Genomic DNA, 18,683 nt, shown 5'->3' with positions numbered 1-18,683 from the left:
AGCTTCCCTGTTAAAGGGAACACAGGACGCATGACTAGCACCCCTGCACGTGCTGCGCTTCCTGTCGGTCACTCCCCGGGGAAGGCTGGGCCCCGCCCAGGAAAGCACTCGTGGGGCACAGACAAGTATGAGACAGTGCCTGCCCCTGGAACCTGGGGAGAAGGTGTGACGCCTGTGACGTCACCCGGAGGAAGAGGCTCTTAGGACACACCTGGCAGGGTGGGGCTTACACGGCCTCTGATTGACACTTCATGGCCGCTCCTGAGGTACAGGCACCTGCCCCAGGATGCAGACGAGAAAGGCCACGTGCACAGCAGGGGATGGAGGGGATGTGGGCCTGTACGGAGCTCCGCCCACGGGACTGGATGAGTGCACCTGGGCAGAGGGATACCTGCACCCACAGGCCAATGGGGCGCCCCACGATTGAGTTAAGGCTGGCCATGGTGGGTCTGACTTCCTTCATCTCCTGCCTTGCCCCCAGATGACAGCAGCCCAGCTGACATATTTGCCGTGGGGTTTGAAGAGATGGTGGAACTGAGTGCGGGGAATATCGTCAATGCCAGGTAGGCGGCTGGGCGCCAGGGTGCAGGAGAGAGACGTGAAACTCCCTGAGGGTTCCTGGGTCAGGTGCAGGGCCACGGGCCATCTGTGTCTGCTGGCCTGGGCCCCTCGGTCGGAAGGGCCGCTGTCTGCCCTTCCCCATGCCTCTTTCTCTGCTAAGAGAGGGAGAAGGGCCAGTCGGGGAGCATGCTCTCTGAGCTGTGGCCTCTGGCCACGCAGGCTGCATCCTGCTGTGAGCCAGAGGGTGTGGGTGGAGGTCCGCGGAGGGTGCTGAGTCACCTTTCCTGGGGGGAGGGGAGAGGAGTGTGGGAGGAGGCACTGCTCTTCTCCCCACCCCTGATTCACGTGGGGTATAAAGTCAACGACACCTTTTCTTTCCTAAACTGGCACAGCTTCATTTCAGGAACTTTCTGAACAAATCATAAGCCCTGACTCTGTGGAGCTCCTAGGAGCAGGGCCCCGTGCTGGGCTCCAGGTGGCGGGGTGGGGAGTACTGCTGGGGTGGGTGTGACGCAGCCGGCAACGAACGGCCAGTCCAGTGCTGCATGGAGCCCGACCCTGACAGTGAGGGCAACTGAGGGGCGTCACGTGTGTGAAAGGATCAGGCTGGGGCTGGCGGGCGGGCGGGCTGGGGGGGGAGAACCCACAGCCAGCCGATGGTGACTGGTGTCCTTGTCTTTTCTCTCCCAGCACCACCAACAGAAAGATGTGGGGCGAGCAGCTTCAGAAAGCCATCTCACGCTCCCATAGGTACATTCTCTTGACCTCAGCACAGCTGGTGGGCGTCTGTCTCTACATCTTTGTCCGTCCCTACCACGTCCCGTTCATCAGGTAGGAGCCTGGAGTTTCCGAGCATGGCGGGGGGGGGACGGGGTCGTTGGTCATGGTGCTTTGTTCTGACTTCCTCTTCGTCCTGCCATTATTCTAGATAAATGGAAGCAAACCCCCAGGAGAAACTAGGCTGAATAGAATATTGTCTAGCAGTGAACAAGCCACAATGGGGCCAGCTAGCTTAGGAAGCTGGGCCCCTTCAGGAGTCTTATGTCACCCAGCTCAGCTCTGCACAAGGGAAGGGACGGATAATGCCTTGTTGACATTTTAGTCAGGAAACCTCTGACCCAAGAGCTGAGTAACTCAGCAGGAAATGCCAATGCTTTGCCTCTTTTTTTAAAAAAAAATCTAAGACACGTGGACAGAAAGCCTCTGCAGCAGGTGTGGGCCTCGGTCTGTTACCTGCGCACCCACTCGTGTGCATTGTACGTTGGCACTTTAAGGCGATCAGGAGTCTGCATTGAACCACCTGCCCAGCCCGGCCAAGTCCCTGGATGCTCCCTGCTCCTTAAACATGTTGATGCCCTGGTGGCACCTCCTGAGCTTTGCAGGGAAGCCGGGCGGGGTGGCGGGTGGTGCTGTCCGTGCTGGCAGCGAGCACTGGGATCAGGAAGCAGGGATGGAGGTGGGTCGGCTTCAGGGCTGCTTTGTGGGGTGCTTTCGTGGGTGCCGAGCCCTTGAGAGTGGGGGCTGTGGGAGAGGCACCCCAGACCCACGGGCGGCTGCCGACAGTGCCAGTGCGGGAGGGAGGAGGTCAGGGACAGCGGAGCTGGTGGTGGTCGTGCCGGTCACTGTGGGGCCTGGCGCCTGAAGACGGGATTAAACGCTCTGAGCAGGTGGTCTGGAGTCCTCAGCTGCAGCCTCGGGCTGCGGCCCCGCTCTTCTCTGTAGCCGAACAGGTCGATGCGCTTCCCGAAGCCACGAGGAAGCCACTGCCTGTGCTCATTCTGTTCCAGGGAGGTGGCCATCGACACGGTGAAGACGGGCATGGGCGGGAAGGCGGGCAACAAGGGCGCCGTGGGCATCCGCTTCCAGTTCCACAGCACCAGCTTCTGCTTCGTGTGCAGCCACCTGACGGCCGGGCAGTCGCAGGTGAAGGAGCGGAACGAGGACTACAGGGAGATCACCCAGAAGCTCAGCTTCCCCATGGTGAGGGCTGCCGGCGGGCAGCGGCCGGCGGGGGTGGGGGCAGGACGTGGGGCACGCTCTGGCCTCCGCACTCAGGCCCCCATGCGCAGGCTTCTGAGCTGAGAATACGGGCAGACCCCAGAGCAGGGTCCTCGCCTGGGGCACTTGTGCTGGGGGAGGGAGTGACCTCGGCTGGCACAGTGGAGGCCAGCCCAGGCGTCCGGCCTGGAGGATCAAGCCTCATCTTCATACGTCTCTTCAATGTCTTTAATACCCTGCGTTTTCTTATGTGCATTTTCCGGGTTTCTGATTCGAGCGTGTGGAATGGGGCAGGAGAACCAATGTGTCCGCTCTTCGTCAGAGCTGGTGAAGAACAGCACAAGGCTCAGTTCTCTTGAGATTCACAGTCTTGGCACATCCGTTCTGTGGTGGCTCAGATAAGGCCCCTTTTCAAAACCAGGCAGCTTTCGGCTCAGGAGCCCTGGATGGCCCCTCTGGTCACAGGGTCACCAGTAACGTGCGGTGCGCTGCCCTCTAGTGGTGATCCAGAGCTTTTCATTCTGCAGCCGGCAGATTTTCCTCCACATTCAGGTTTGAAGGTTCTGCGTTCTGTGCCAACCTGGCCCGCACGCCTTCAGCCCGCTGCAAGCCACCTGTCTCCCGGAGGGAGGAGAGACCTCAGCCGTGCCTGCCACAGTGTCAGCGACATGGCCCATTAGGTCCCGGAGCTCTTCGTCGGGAGCCAGATCCCTGAAACCTGGCATCTCCTTTACGAGGCTGCACAAGCGCTTAAAGAGAAAAGCCTCTTGTTTTCAGTAATGAGGGCTGCAGTCCTCATCGTCGTGTTTGGGTCTTGGGTTGAAGAAGAAACAAATGAGTTTGGGAAATTGGCACTTGGTCCTTTTCCAGACCATGTAGGGCATTCTGCATATTCTCCTGTGTGTCTGTGTAATTTAAAAAGCCCAACCTTGTCCCTTCACAGTGCATTCAAAATATGGCCTACTGGAAGGACACACTCAAAGTAATTAAAAGATATATAGCTCCTTTTTCAACAGTGGAAATAACGAAGGTACCTAGAAGTCAGTACTCCACACCTGCACTGTCCAGTAAAGTAGCTACTAGCCACATGATGGCTGTTTACATGGAAATTAAAAATAAACAAAGCTCCCTCAGCCGTACTGGCCGCATTGCAAGTGCTCGGAGGCTGCAGCGGCTGGCGGTCTCGGCTCGGACAGCGCGGGCGGCACCGCCTCCATCACCACAGAAGGTCTGGACGGCCTGCTCCAGCACTCACTGTATGTGGTCCTGGTCACTCTGGTCTTCTGCCCAGATGATTGCTGTGGGTTGGGGGAGTGGGGATGCCACAGAGTGTGGCAGAACAGAAACAGATTTGGGAGCCGCATTCAGATCTTGTCCTTATCACACGCTAGTTGTGTAGCCTTCAGCCAGTTTTCCTGAACTTTTTTTTTTAACCTGGAAGAAGAGCCAGCAGGGTGTGCTTCAGGGGCTGCCGTGAGGGCACTGTGCCCAGCCCTGGAGACAGGTGATAGGAGCAGCCGCTCTCACCGTGATTCCTGCGGGGAGGGAGGGCGAGGTAGGGAGGGAGGGTCACGGATGAAAATGTATGAAATCCTGCCCTGGCCAGTGTGGCTCAGTGGATAGAGCGTCGCCTGTGGACCAAAGGGTCCGGCTTTGATTCCGGCCAAGGGCGCATACCTTGGTTGCAGGCTCCTCCCCGGCCCAGGCCCTGGTTGGGGTGTGTATAGGAGGCAACCAGTTGATGTGTTTCTCTCACATCAGTGTTTCTCTCTGTCTTTCCCTCTCTCTTCCACTCTCCCTAAAAATCAATGGGAAAATATCCTTGGGTGAGGATTAACAAAAGAAAGAGGAAAAAGGAAAAACAACAACAACAAAAAACAACAGAAAATGTATGAAATCCATGAAGGTTTATGAAGTTGCACGTCCTGTGCAGTTTTACTGATTTCCTTAAACCTCATCCTCACAGCCCCGACTGTTTGGGCAGCTGAGGGTCTGGACGTAAAGGCAGGAGCTCAGCCTGCCCATCGGGGGGATCAGCAGAGCAGGTGTTGGCAGCCATGCCACCGGGAAGAGTGGGAAATTTCTCCAAACCACTCAAAAACATGATTATTTAGAATAAACAGCAAGCCTCATAGGAGCTCCCCGCAGGCTTCAGGGATGAGTGAAACATAAGACACTTTAGCAGAAGACCTTTTCAAAGTAACATTTAAGAAAATGCGTCTGCTTGTCGCCTGGCGGTGAGCTTTCCTGCCCCTCCCCCCTTCCCTGGACGATGGGCCTGAACGACTATGATTTTCTTTACATTTTAGGGAAGAAACATCTTTTCTCATGACTACGTGTTTTGGTGTGGCGACTTCAACTACCGCATCGATCTCACGTACGAAGAAGTCTTCTATTTTGTTAAGCGCCAAGACTGGAAGAAACTTCTGGAATTTGATCAGCTACAGCTGCAGAAATCCAGTGGAAAAGTAAGTTGTGCTTTTAAAGCAGTTTTGGCAGCTGCCCCAATAGGGGATAACATCTACAAAATGTACACGCGCGTGTCTGGCAAGTTAAGTTCCAGGAGTGAAGAGGATCATGACGTTGTAGGAAATGTGTGTGATTGTCCGTTCACACACACACGTCCTGCTCCCCCCTCACGGGCTGTGTTCGGGTCTGTGTCCTCTCACGGCGCAGGGGCCATCGTGTGAAAGCACAGCACAGGCAGCTGCAGGAGCCGGAGGCAGCAGGAGGCCTGTGCTCTGTGGGGGGATGGGGGTTGCTGTCCTTTGTCAAACCAGAAAAGAGCTGCACTCAGTGGGAGTCACAGCATCTGAGCTTGGAATGGCCCCGTCGCAGCGTCTGAGCTACCCGCTCATGCTCATGTGCTCACCTTGCAGGGACTGCTGTCCTTCAGCTGTTCTAAACCAGCAAGGGACACTTCAAACTCTGCTCAAAGTACTGGATTTGGGTGATATCTCTATTTCTCATTGGTGAAGACACTAACCAATTAGACCAGTATTGATATTGAGATATATATATATATTTATATGGTTAATTCTCAAGGCCATCCTACAAATTAGTTATTATACCCATTTTATAGACAAGAAAACTGAGGCTAAGGTCAAATAATTCATCCAAGGCCACAGGGGTCAGTAACAGAACTCTGATACTGTCCAAGACTGGAACTACACAGCTCATGCTTTCCCCTTACGTGACCCATGTGCAGATTTTAGTGACTCCGTGGGCCATGATGGCCTCAGTTCCGCAAGGTCACCCTGGCTAGCCTCCAGGTACCCCCAAACTTCTTCCCTCCTCCAGCTAATACTGGTGCCTGTTAGCTTTCCAGCAGCCGGGCTGAGGTGAGGGAATCACAGCTACTTCCCTTTACCTTCTGAGAAGGCAGCGGGTTAAAATGCATGAGAACTGGGAGATCTCTCCTTCAGCGAGGTTCGGGAGTTCCTCCAGGTGCTCCCTGCCCATCCCCCTCAGCCCTGCCAGGCACGGGCGCTGAGGGTGGCCAGGTGGGAATGTTCCTTTCTGGGACAGGTTGCTCTTGCTTCCTCCCACCAGTGTCCTCCGCACCCTCCCACTCATGCACTGAGCAGGCGGCTGCTCCCGGGCCTCCCCCGGAAACAAGGCTGGACCCAGAGCGGAAGGAAGACGGAGGAGAGCTCGACTTCAGTTCTGGGCTTCTGTTCACACCATTCGCCTAGTTAACAAACAGCGGTTAAGGCCTTGCTGGGTGTGGGCTGGGCATCCCTACCTCGTGCCTTTCACTGTCTGTGGGGCCAACAAGCGGACAGTGTCATAGGTCTGGTGTTGGGGGAGGGGGTGCGCCCAGTGGCAGTGCGTCAGACAGGTGAACAGACAGACGGTCCTCACTGTTTTGCTAATTAAGAAGCACACACGTGTCCAGTTTCAGACGTGTTTGTAAATGTGCCGTGGGCTCTGTGACTTAGGAACCAGAGAACCAGCTGAGCGTGTGGCTTCTTTTCCTCCCGCTAGATTTTTAAAGACTTCCACGAAGGCAGCATTGATTTTGGGCCCACCTACAAGTACGACGTCGGCTCCGCCGCCTACGACACGAGCGACAAATGCCGCACCCCAGCCTGGACGGACAGGGTGCTGTGGTGGAGGAAGAGGCATCCCTTCGACCGGACAGGTGCGGGGGAGCCGTGCGCTCTCAGGGCTGGTGGGGCGGGGGGCGGTCAGCACCACGAGGGAAAGCCACGCTGATCCAGCCGGACACTCTTATGTAAGGAACGTGTCCTTGACAACCCGAAGCTGCGCACAGGTCATCCCAGCCCCGGCCCCTGCGCTTTGGAGGTTGCGCTTTGGGGAGCTCCCCCGTCCTCTCTCTAGAGACCGGTCTGCAAGGACCTGCTCCTGACTCCCCATCCCTGCACCACAGCTGTCCCCCACCCCACCCCGCCCACCTCTGTTCCAGTGGGGAACAGGAGAGAAGCCACGCCTTCCCGCTGCCTGCCCCACACAGCTGCCCGCCACCCAGGCCGCTCCTTCCCGCCACACCCTCATCTGCCACAGCCCCGGTTCCGAACCAAACGGGAGAGAGAAGGGTTTGCTGTCATTTAGCTTCAGTCTGTCTGGTCCGATGATCCCAGCTATGAGGTGCAGTTGATTTAAAATTAGAAGGAAGGTGGGGGGTTGGGGGGACGTGATTAACCAGGGACCTTATATGCATAGATGCATAGCCCATGGACACAGACAGTAGTGTAGTGAAGGCCTGGAGGAGCGGGTGCGGGTGGAAGGGGTCAATGGGAAAAAAAGGGGGGACCGGGGGGAACGTCTATAATACTTTCAACAGTAAAGGTAATTTTAAAAAAGCAAATGGAGCAAAATGGAACCTGGGAAAAGGATGTATGGGTGTTCCTTGAACTTTTCTATAATTTTGAAATTATTTTCAAATAAGTTAAATGTTTAAAAAATAAGAAGAAGATAAAATACAATTAAACCCCCTGTAATCTGGTCATAAACCGCTGAACTTCTCTGGTGAGACACTTGCTGAGATGTCAAAGCCAGGAAGTCACACCTGCAGATTGAAAGATACGTTTAGTTCAGATACATCAGTTTGGGGCACCGAGCGGCCTGTGCCCCCAGCCTCGGCCTGGCACCTCCTGCTGTGCAGAGGGCTGCAGACCTGCGTCCCTGTGCCCCGGACGGAAGCCCCACAGCGTGATATCTGTGCCCTCCACCCCCCCACTCTGCGGGCGGGGCTGGCTTACTGTCTTGGACAGTCTACATGGGAGAAGCTCCTTACCCCAGGTCCACGGGGTTAGAGCGAACGAGTCTGAGACACGCGTGGCCCGTCCCTGTGGTACCCGTTCTGTGTTCGGCATTCGTCTGTGTTGATACCATGTTGTGTTGTCTGTGGGTAGCTGGAGAACTCAACCTCCTAGACAGCGACCTCGATGCGGACACCAAGGTCAGACACACCTGGTCTCCCGGATCCCTCAAGTATTACGGCCGAGCGGAGCTGCAGGCGTCGGACCACAGGTACGGTCCTCGCTGCCTTGGGCACACGCTCCCCTGCTGAGACCCCCAGGAAGACGGAGACCCCGGGACCGCCCCGCGAGGCCTCTCTGGGGCCGCCTCGGGGGCTGTTGGCGGTGTCTGTTCACAGGAGCTCCGGGGACTGAGGGGTGCGGTGTGGCTGTCGCGCCCGGGCTAATGGCTGCCCGTCTTCCCTCCGTGTCTAACACAGACCCGTGCTGGCCATCGTGGAGGTGGAAGTTCAAGAAGTTGACGTGGGTGCCCGGGAGAGGGTGTTCCAGGAAGTGTCCTCTTTCCAGGGCCCCCTGGACGCCACCGTCGTCGTCAACCTCCAGTCGCCCACCTCCGAGGAGAAAGACGAGTTTCCTGAGGACGTGCGCACCGAGCTCATGCAGACCCTGGAGAATTACGGGACGATTGTTCTTGTCAGGTGACCACTGCCCCGCCCGGCGGGCGTCCGCGGGGGTGACATCCGGGCCGTGGGAGCGGCCGAGTCTCACTCGGGGTTGACGGGACTGTTTCCTTTATTCCAGGATCAACCAGGGGCAGATGCTGGTGACGTTTGCGGACAGTCACTCGGCTCTCAGCGTCCTCGACGTGGACGGCATGAAGGTGAGGCCGCTCGCTCCTGTGCGTCCTCGGGGCCATGCGGCCCCTCTCCTCGCCGTGTCTTTAGGGGTAGGCGCCGCGTGAGGCCAGAGGCCAGAGGCCAGGACCCTTCCCCGGGCACCTCATCCTGGTGCCTTTGTTGAGCTGCCTAATGCCCAGCCCAGGCTGCTTGCAGAATTTGGGAGAAAGAACAAGTTTTGGAGTCTCGTTCCCGCTGGGTTCCTGCGTCTGTCCGTGCTCACACCTCCGTGTGGGAGTGTTGCTATCTTTCTCTTTAGAGCGGGGGTGGGGAACGTCTGGCCCGAGGGCCGTATAAAAAGAAATTTGGTCTGTCCCCGGCCCAGGCGTTAGGGGTGAGTGAATTAACTGTTTGACCAGTACGGCAGGCTAATTTTTAAGCTGGTCGTTTTGCGTCGTCTGCAAACGGTGTTGTCAATATCCAGTGGCCCTTGGCAGAAGGTTCCCGCCTTTCAGAGGGTGCATTTTGGAGCAGGCAGCCCAGGGTTTTCCGTGTTGACGATGCCCCGGTCGATTTTAAATTCACGCGGAACGAAAAGCTGAAGGCGAGGGTTTGACTTCTACTTAGACCCAGCGCGACTGCCCGAGGCCAGGGCCCTCCGCTGTGCCGGCGGCTGAAGCCGGCCCGGCCTCCGGCACCTGCGTTGGAGCGGGAAGCCTGGGCCGCCGCGGGCTCGGCGCTCACTCGGCCGCACTGTCCCTCGCAGGTGAAAGGCAGGGCCGTGCAGATCCGGCCGAAGACCAAGGACTGGCTGACGGGGCTGCAGGCCGAGATCCTGCGGAAGCGGGAGAGCCTGGCGCCCGTGTCGCCCACCGCCAACTCCTGCCTGCTGGAGGAGGGCTTCGACCTCACCAGCTCGGACTACGAGTCGGAGGGTGAGTGGCCCTGGCCGGCCTTCTGGCCGGTGGCGAGGCGGGCAGGAGGCCGTGCTCCCAGCCATGGGCGGGGCTGTCAGGAGCCCTTCCAAGCACGGCCTGGGGACGGACACGGGGGCTGCGGTGCGGTTTGCTCCGGCGATGAGGTGGGCAGCGTTCGTGTGCAGGATGATGTGTGAAATGGCAACTAGGACCGGAGATGTCAAAACCTACTTGAAAGCAGTGGTTTTGAGGATGTCGGGGCTTCAGTTTGGTCCCCGTCCCAGGCATGAATGGAATTCGGGGCCCGTCCTTGGGGTCACGTGGGCTCCCGTGGTCTGCTAGCAGGTGGGCCGAGGGGTTCTGACACCACGGGGTCAAGATAGGCCCCCATGAAAGTGATGGCCTTCCACCCTAATCGTCTGTGGCTCCCTTGTTCCCAAGGGGATATTCTCGAAGAGGACGAAGACTATTTGGATGAACTGAGTCAGCCTGTGGTCTCAGACAGTGAGCTGGGCGGGGACGACCTTGCCGATACCCCCAGCTCCATGGCAGCACCGCCCAGCAAGTCACCTGCGCTCCCCAAAAAGAAGCAACATCCGACCTACAGAGGTAGCTGGGCCTTCCCTTTCTAACAGCCTTGGGCCCGAGATCGCTCTTTTCTCAGCATCGCTGCATGATGCCACAGGCAGTGCGCCGCCCCATGAGGGCGGAACCACGCGGTCACCGCAAGCGGCAGGCACAGGGCCCTGGGAAGGTGGTTTTCTCCGGTGATTTGTGTTTTACACTTTTCGGTGCCCCTTTAATATCCCAGATTCATGATAATTCCCATTTCTCCTGTGTATTCAAATGGCCACAGCTCTGAACTGATTTTACATTTGATTTGATTTTTCTCTCCCAAACTTTTCTGATTCAGTCCTGGAAGAGGCATGCTCAATATCTGTGTGCTAAGTTGCTGGTCTTATTTTCCTATAACATTATATTGTTATCTAGTAGCAATTTTATACATTATATACTTATACATGTACAAATATGTAATTAATATCAACATTAGCATCATTATATCACCATTGACTGAAAGGCATGAGGATTGAACTGCACGTCCCTAGATTATATAGTATAGTTGACTCTTGAATAGTTTTTTTGAAATACATTTTTATTGATTTCAGCGAGGAAGGGAGAGGGAGAGAGAGATAGAAACACCAATGATGAGAGAGAATCACTGATTGTCTGCCTTCTGCTCACCTCCTACTGGGGATCGAGCCCGCAACTGGGGCATGGGCCCTGACCTGGAATTGAACCTGGGACCTTTCAGTCCGCAGGCTGACGCTCTCTCCATTGAGCCGAACCGGCCAGGGCCAGGTGCCTCTTTGAATAAAGACTGGAGTAACAGGGGCTGTGTGGGCTGCCCAGCCACCTGGTGGGCGTCCAGATGGATTTGAGGGACGGGGTGTTGGAGCCAAAATGAATGGACTAGGCTGTGTTGTCGTGTGAGAAAAGACCTGAACTTGTTGTGCGTTTACATGTGATACATGCATGAGTAATGAAACACAAGCAGCACTTCCTCGTGCTGCTCTGAGCCCGGAAGGCTTTGGCTGGGTGCGTCAGGAGAGCTAAGTGTTTGGGACCTGAGTGCCCGGGACACTCCACACGAGGGGCTGGGGCTGGAGGCTGCCCTGCGGGCAGAGACGTGCGATGGTTCTCAGCGTCCCAAACAGCTGTCTTGTGTGTAGAGCCAGGGCTTTAGAAGGAGGGCTCTGCCTTCCAGCTGCCGCCTCTACGCGGTGCGGACGTCTGGGGGTGGTTTCAGGAGGAAACACCTCTCTGTACTCTCACGTTTTCGGTGTCTCTCCCGTCTGGACAAGTCTTGTCGAGGTTCCCTGAGTGCTCCCAGCAGGCACTGGGTCCTGCCCTCCCGGGCCGGCAGCCAGGGGGACACTTCGGCTCCCCGGGGAGCCCTCCTGCCCCAGGTGGCTCCGCACACCTGAGCCCCACCCGACTCACCTCCCTCCCGTTCCATTCCGCCGTGTCCTCCAGATGATGCCGCCCTGGTGGAGTTAAAGCAGGAGCTGGAAGCCGTGGGGGACCGCCTCCGCTCGCCAAGTAGGTCCCTGTCGGTCCCCAACAGGCCGCGGCCGCCTCACCCGCCGCAGAGGCCGCCCCCTCCAAGTAAGACTCGCTGCGTGGGCTCTGCCTCTGGGAATGGCTGCGCACCTCCTGCTCCTGCTCCTGCTCCTGCTCCTGCACCAGCGGCTCTGCGTCACCTCCCGGCCTCCGGGCCCACGTGCGCCCTGCCCTCTGCCCTCCGCCCGCCTTGGGCCTCTTGTTGTCTTAAATCCGTGACATTTGAAATGGGAGGCGCAGTCGGCGATCCTTTGTGAGGCCGTCCCGGTCCTCTGTGGCTGCACTCTGCTTCTAGCTGCTTCCGCGGAGAATGGGAAACCGGGGCCTCGGCCAAGAGTGGCTGCACTCTGCTTCTAGCTGCTTCCGCGGAGAATGGGAAACCGGGGCCTCGGCCAAGAGAGGGCGCTTTTTAGCTTCTACCCCCAGCCCCGCAGCGTCTTCCAGAATCTTCTCCCCTTGGGTGCTGCCCCCCCCACCACACACACACACACACCTCTCACCTCTCTCTCTTTGTTAATCTTTACCCAAGGATATTTTTCCCATTGATTTTTAGAGAGAATGGAAGGGAACGAGGGAGGGGGGGAGAGAGAGAAACATTGATATGAGAGAGACACACCGATTGTTGCCTCCACACACACCCCAACCGGGGCTGGGTGTGGAACCTGCAACCCAGGTTTGACCAGGAATAGAACCTGCGCCCTTTGGTGCACGAGCCGGTGCTGTAACCATTGAGCAGCACTGGCCAGGGCCGCCGGCCCTCTCCCCCCTGAGGAAATGCAGGCCCCTCAGAACACAGTGCTTTTCCCGCCAGCCTGTCATCAGTACCTGATACAGTTGGGACATGCTGCTCATCAGTTGCTAGTTCCCTTTGCTGTTTACTGCCCCCCTGCACCCCCCAAATTGTGGCAATTTGACCTGGATTTTGCTAAGACTTTACTTTCAGAATCAGGTTCAACTTGGCTTATGTCTCAGTAGTAATCAATAGTGAGCTAGACGCACATGACTTTTTATTTTTCTGAGTTGATACGTAAAAAATAAAATATAAACAAAAATGTTAACTGCTATATATTTCTGTGGAAAACTTATAAAAATAGGTATAAAAAAGAAGTAAATTCTTAATTTCACTTGACTGCCTAGAGATAATGGATGTGAATCACAAGACTTCCAGCCTTTCTCCAATTATGCATAGCGACATCCACAGGCAATTTCTTGTTTCCATGTTTTTTACAAAGTTGGTAACATCTTGTTTGGTCATTTGCCCTTCACCTAATGTCTGTGTCATTGCGTGTTGTTCTGGAACGTGTCCTGTTAATGGCTGCACGTGTAATTCAGCATAGAGTATCCGCTGCTTTGGGATTTTTTTTTATTTTTGCCCACAACACATTTTAAAAGTTTGGTCCTCGTCACAATAGTGGATTCTAAACCGCCCAAAGCGACCTGACCTCTACACCACATGCGAGTCCCCCAGGACTTCAGGTTCACATTTACATTAACAGTGACATGGAATAATGCGTTCCCAGAGAACCTGTGTCCACAGAGGAGCTGTTAGAGGGGGAATCGGGGCGCTCATGGCCTCTGATGCCCCCAGCCGAGCACGCAGCCCCTCCCTGCCCTGCCTCGCTGCCTCGCTCTCTGCCGCCACGGCTGGGCCGGGACGCATCGGCCGGCACTGAGGCTGACTGCCTTGTTGGTTCTCACAGCAGGCCTCATGGTGAAGAAGTCGGCCTCGGACGTGTCCATCTCCGGCACCCACGGGCAGTACTCGGTCTTGCCGACGGCGAAGCTGCTGCCGGGCGCGCCTCAGCAGGTGGTGAGTCGCTGTGCGTGCGGCTCGCAGGGAAGCGGGGACGGGTCAGATCCCAGGGGTTGGCCTGTGGTTCGTCCTCGGCCCCTCCTCTCAAACGGGCTCACTCCCCTGCAGCACATACACCGATTTCTGCCTCTAACCCTCTAACTGCCCACAACTCACCCCAACACCCCATAACTTAGTGGCATGTTTTTATGGGCTTTTAAATGGCCGTGCAGGGCACGGGAGAGGAATCACGTTGATGAAAAAGCCAAGTGTCCCGTGTGGTGGGATTGTTGGCCTCCAGACTCACCTGCTTCTCTGTCTCCCGACGCCTGGCTCTGACTGTGGTGTGCAGAGCAGTGCGTGGTGGAAGGGAAAGTAGGAGACATTCCGATCCATTGCTGGACAAAATTATGATGGCTCTGGGGTGAAGGTAGCGGAGAGAAGAGGCTAAACCAGATCCAATGGCCTAAATAACGTGGGAGGGGCACTAGGAATAGGAATAGTTCTGGAGGGTGGAGAGGTGGCGTTCCAGAGGAGGCTCAGGGCTGCTAGAGACGGTAGGTGAAGGCCGGTGGAGTCGAGGCGAGGAAGGAGGGAGGAGGCCTGGGTGCTGGGTGGAAGCTACTGGGTCCCAGGAGGGGGCCAGAGGGGAGGCCCAACGTCCATGCGGTCCCAGCAGGGGGTTCAGAGGCATGAAGGCAGGTCAGCAAAGGGGTCCTTGCGGTTTAAACGGGTGAAGAGGTAGAAGAGGCACTTTATAGTAAACAGATCTGGAAGGTGTTTTAATAACTCAGCCGGGCCGTAAAATGCCTTCTGATAGGCTTCTGGCTCTTTCCTGGTTACCGAAAGGTTAGAGGATGGCTTGTCCACATTGCAGAAACCGGTGAGGGTCCCCGCTCGAACACTGTCGCATTCCTCCTCTTGGTAGCACGGCTTCGGGAAGGGGCTTGAGGACGCAGTCAGACAGGACTGTGTGTTCATCACGGCTGGCGGCCCAGGTGCAGATCAGTGGGCGGGGAGCTGGCCGGTGCGGCTGCTTCCTGCCTGTGTTAGTAACGCTTCTCTTCCTCATCTGCCCTCAAGCCCAAGGCCAGGACGGGGATCAGCAAGCCTTACAACGTCAAGCAGATCAAAACCACCAATGCCCAGGAGGCGGAGGCCGCCATCCGGTGTCTGCTGGAGGCCAGAGACGGTAGGTGCTCCCGGGGCCTCCTCCCGCCGGGGAGCTCCTGTTCTGCTTTTCATCTTCCTGCTAAACGGGGCTGAGAGGAGAAAATTCTTTCCTAAAGGCAGTATTACACGAAAGCTCCCATTAGCAACATTTTGTAGAATTCCACTACTAAGATATATTGTCCATTTAAAGTTATATATTTAAAATTCAGTAAGTATATAAAAAGAATCCCAGGGTTGTTAAGAAGTACTTAAGGGAGAGATTGGTATAAACAAAAATGAATGTTGGAAAAGGTTAGTGCTCCAGGCGCTAACCCATCCTGCTTGAAGAAGGGGGGGTGAGGTGCACATCCCCGTCCCGGACACAAAACCCACTTTTAAAATCACCAGCAACTGTAGGTTCTTTGATGTCAAAGAACTGCCTGTTCACGTAACTGCTGTCACTTCCCTTAACCCGCGTTAGTCATGTTTTACCTTAGAATCTCCCCGCTGCGTTCACATCACTGGTCACTAACGTGTTAGGCTTTGGGAAGGGGCGAGAGCACGCAGTACAACTGACTGGTTTGTTTTCAGCCTGGATAGCTAACTTATTTGGAATTTTCAGATAACATTGAAAGAGGGCAGAAAGTGAGAGGATGAGAAGCACTGTTGTAGCATAACATCACCTCAAGTGGATTCTTTTTGATTTAAATGTATTTTCAAATAAATATTCAATATCAATTTATATTTTTGGATTTTTTAATTGATTTTAAAGAGAGAGAGGAAGGGGGGCGGAGAGAGAAACATCAGTTTATTTTTCCACTCCTTTATGTGTTCATTGGTTGATTCTTACATGTGCCCTGACCTAGGATTGAACCCTGTATCGGGATGACACCTAACCAATTGAGCTACCCGGTCAAGGCTGTTATTATTTATTTTTAAATGTAACTACAATTGTATGTAACAACTCAAGTGTCCACCAATGGATAAAACGTGGTGTGAACATACCATGGAATATTGTCCATAAAAAAGGATGGAGTACTAATACATGCTACATCATGGGTGAATCTTGAAAATAGTATGCTATGTATACACACACACACTGCATGCAGAACAGGCAAATCTAGAGACAGAACGTTCTAGTGTTTCCAGGGCAGAGAGAGGAGGGATGAGGAAAGAGTGCTGTGGGTATGTGTGGGGTTTTGGTGGTGATGAAGATGTTCTGGAATTAGACAGTGATGGTTGCAGGACTGTTCTTTAAAAGGGTATATTTTATGGTGTGTGAATTATATTTCTACTAGAGCCCAGTGCACGGATTCGTGCACATTGAAAATAAATTAATTAGAAGGTGTCCGGCGGGGCAGGACTGGGCGAAACAGGCCAGACACGCCCTGGAGCCAACCTCCCATGATCCCTACCTGGCCGGCTGCACCTGGGTGGCGCTGGGGCTTGAAGGGCATCTGCAGAGTAAGCAGGGTCCCTCCAGCAGGTGGGGTCTCTTGGCCTGGCCTGCAGGGATTGGGCCAAAACTGGCAGTCTGACATTCCCCGAGGGATCCCAGAGTGTGAGAGGGCACTCTGCAAAGTGCTGTTGCTCAGCAGCTCCTGCATTGAGCGCCTTCCCCCTGGTGGTCAGTGTGTGTAAATAGCTACCAGTCGGACGGTCACTTAGGCTTTTATATATGTACACTGAGTGGCCGGATTATTATGACCACCCCATAAGTACTTCATTGACACTTCCGAAAATATTGAATGTTGAAAACTTCCTAAGCAAATACTCTCAAGGTTTTATTATTATTATTTGCATAACTAATTCACTTCATTGTACTGATGGGGTGGTCATAATAATCTTGCCGGTCATAATAACCTGGCCACTCAGTGTATAGATATATATATATTTTAATCCTCACCTGAGGACATGTTTAGAAAGAGGAAGGGGGAGAGAGAGAAATATTGATGTGAGAAACATTGATCGGTTGCCTTTTGTACATGCCCTGACCAGGGATCGAACCCACAACCCAGGTATGTGCCCTGACTGGGAATTGCACCGGCAACCTTTTGGTGCACAAGATGACGCCCGACCAACTGAGCCACTCCGGCCAGGCCATATTGCCTTGTGTTGTGTGTGTGTGTGTGTGTGTGTGTGTGTGTGTGTGTGTGTGTGTGAGCCACTCCGGCCAGGCCATATTGCCTTGTGGTGTGTGTGTGTGTGTGTGTGTGTGTGAGAAAGCTATGGATGTGGAGGCAGGAGAGGTTTGAACTTTGAAACCTACCTGGAGTTTGAACTTAACATTTTCTTGATCACGGGCCCTGCCGAGGTTTTAAGGAGCTTTAGGTCGTCTCCCGTGAGAAGCGCACACGCATCTCTGCATGTGATGTCAGGGTGTCACTGATCCCCCATCGAGACCACTACGGACCCAGCTCACCATCCCTGCTTGGGAGGTGAGCACGAGAAGCTGGGGGCCAAAGCTAGCTCGCTGGTCCTGACAACCCTCAAGCATCTTTTTTAGAAAGAAAGAAAGAAAAAAAAAAGGAAATATACTGCATCAATAAATTACCCTCAGAACGTAGATTATCTAAAGATTTCATGGTGCAGCGAACTGCCTGGTCCAGGGCGCTTCAGCCATGCACTTGTGTGTTCCAGGCCCCCCAGGGGAAGTCCTAAACGCCACGGCCCCGAGGGACCAGGAGTCCTCCAAGCCAGAGCCCGCGGTGGGGGCAGCCCCGCTCCTGCCCCGCCGGCCCGCGCCCAGAGTCCCTGCCATGAAGAAGCCGACCTTCAGGAGGACCGGGAAGGTAAGAGCTGGCAGCAGCCGCCTCTCACCCCTCAGTTGCTCGAACGTCTGGTGAGATAAGGTCCCATCTCTGCTGAGTCTGTCTCTCCATAAACACTCCTGAGTCCCTGGACGGCCCCATCCTGGAGGAAGATGCTTGGCAATTGCTTTCTCCTCCGTATCCCTGGCCCTGGCTGCGCGGAAAAGCCAGGGACTTCTCACCACGCATGGAACAGCTTGGAGGCTGGGCCCCACAGCGAACCACGGGGGGAGGCCCGATCCCACGTGTTCCCGGAACTCCCGTCTGTGTGTGGTCTGTGTCGTGCGTGCAGGGCTCGCGTGGACGGGGTTGTTTGCATTAGAAGAACAATGCCGGGTCCTGGCCGCCGGCCTGGGACGCGGGCCGTCCCACCGCTCCTCTCGCCACTTTTCTTGCAGATTGTGTTCTGCTCTGGCTCCCAAGCCTCCCCGCCTTGCTTGCTGCTTCAGAGACATGAGTTTGTCAGGACAGTAGCAGCCCAAAGACTGGCACCTCTAGAGGCATCTGGACCTTCCGTTTGACCTCAGTGTTCTAGTGCCGGACACTCGGTAACCCCTCGCTGGTCTTGACAGATGACCTCTGCTTTCCCCCGTGGACGTGTGAGCCGGGGCCTGGGCGCCTCGTGCGTACCCAGCTCGCTGTCTCCTCTGCCCGCTTTGGCTTGTGGCATCTGTCATTTTCCTCCTCTTTCCCCTCCGTCCTCGCTATGTCTTTTGTCTTAAAAGCCAGGAGCAGAAACGAGTTCATTTTCCCGCCCGCTGCGCAGGAGCAGTGGCGGGGCTGCGGGAGGGGGGCTGTGCCTGCCGTGTTTCCTAAAGCAGCGAAGGAAACGCTGAAGGCCGATGCCCCAGCTGCCGGCGCCCACGCTGGTACAGAGCTTCCTTTCGCCCCGCGCGGCTGTTGTCTTTGGGGTGGTTTTGAATTAGAACCAAGGCAGCGAAGTGTCCGTGTAAATGTTTCCGTTCTTCCATAAACACCAAGATTCCAGGAGCAAGCGGACCGTGCGTCCTTCAGTTAGCCGGACGCCGGGACGTAGGTGACTCCGCGTTTGCTTATCTGGTGTGAATTAGCAACACCGCGGCCTCGATCGAGAGCTGCAGAGGGGTTTGCTGTCAGTAAGGAGAGGGGACACCCCTTCTCCTCAGGGAGCAAAGGGGGTCCGTCTCGGTGACTCCTGTGGCCCTGGTTTTCAAGTTCCCACTCGTCTTCCATTGGCCCCGCGGTCCTCCTGGTCAGTGTGTGTGTTTCTGCCGTGTTCTTCCACCCCCGGG

General features: G+C 55.5%; 1 protein-coding gene across 7 annotated transcripts in view; it reads left to right on the top strand.

Moving 5' to 3' along the window:
- Window positions 1-18,683, top strand: part of SYNJ2 (synaptojanin 2) — a 79,312-nt gene that overhangs the window by 57,072 nt on the left and 3,557 nt on the right. For 3 of the 7 annotated variants that reach the window (XM_036316386.1, XM_036316385.1, XM_036316391.1), the window contains 14 exons: window positions 482-563; window positions 1,252-1,392; window positions 2,349-2,541; window positions 4,869-5,027; window positions 6,547-6,703; window positions 7,938-8,055; window positions 8,264-8,482; window positions 8,586-8,664; window positions 9,387-9,555; window positions 9,979-10,146; window positions 11,572-11,703; window positions 13,359-13,468; window positions 14,534-14,642; window positions 17,243-17,394. In XM_036316386.1, the coding sequence (XP_036172279.1) occupies window positions 482-563; window positions 1,252-1,392; window positions 2,349-2,541; window positions 4,869-5,027; window positions 6,547-6,703; window positions 7,938-8,055; window positions 8,264-8,482; window positions 8,586-8,664; window positions 9,387-9,555; window positions 9,979-10,146; window positions 11,572-11,703; window positions 13,359-13,468; window positions 14,534-14,642; window positions 17,243-17,394 (1,988 nt within the window). Of the gene's footprint in view, window positions 1-481; window positions 564-1,251; window positions 1,393-2,348; window positions 2,542-4,868; window positions 5,028-6,546; window positions 6,704-7,937; window positions 8,056-8,263; window positions 8,483-8,585; window positions 8,665-9,386; window positions 9,556-9,978; window positions 10,147-11,571; window positions 11,704-13,358; window positions 13,469-14,533; window positions 14,643-17,242; window positions 17,395-17,810; window positions 17,961-18,683 lie in introns of all 7 variants that reach the window. The other 4 variants (XM_036316389.1, XM_036316390.1, XM_036316387.1 and 1 more) reach the window with 4 other exon arrangements.

This window comes from Myotis myotis, unplaced genomic scaffold (genome assembly GCF_014108235.1).
Source record: "Myotis myotis isolate mMyoMyo1 unplaced genomic scaffold, mMyoMyo1.p scaffold_m19_p_7, whole genome shotgun sequence".
NCBI classification, from domain to species: Eukaryota; Metazoa; Chordata; class Mammalia; order Chiroptera; family Vespertilionidae; genus Myotis; species Myotis myotis.
The sequence above is the reverse complement of the archived record's forward strand: the minus strand, read 5'-3'. Positions and strand labels throughout refer to the sequence as shown.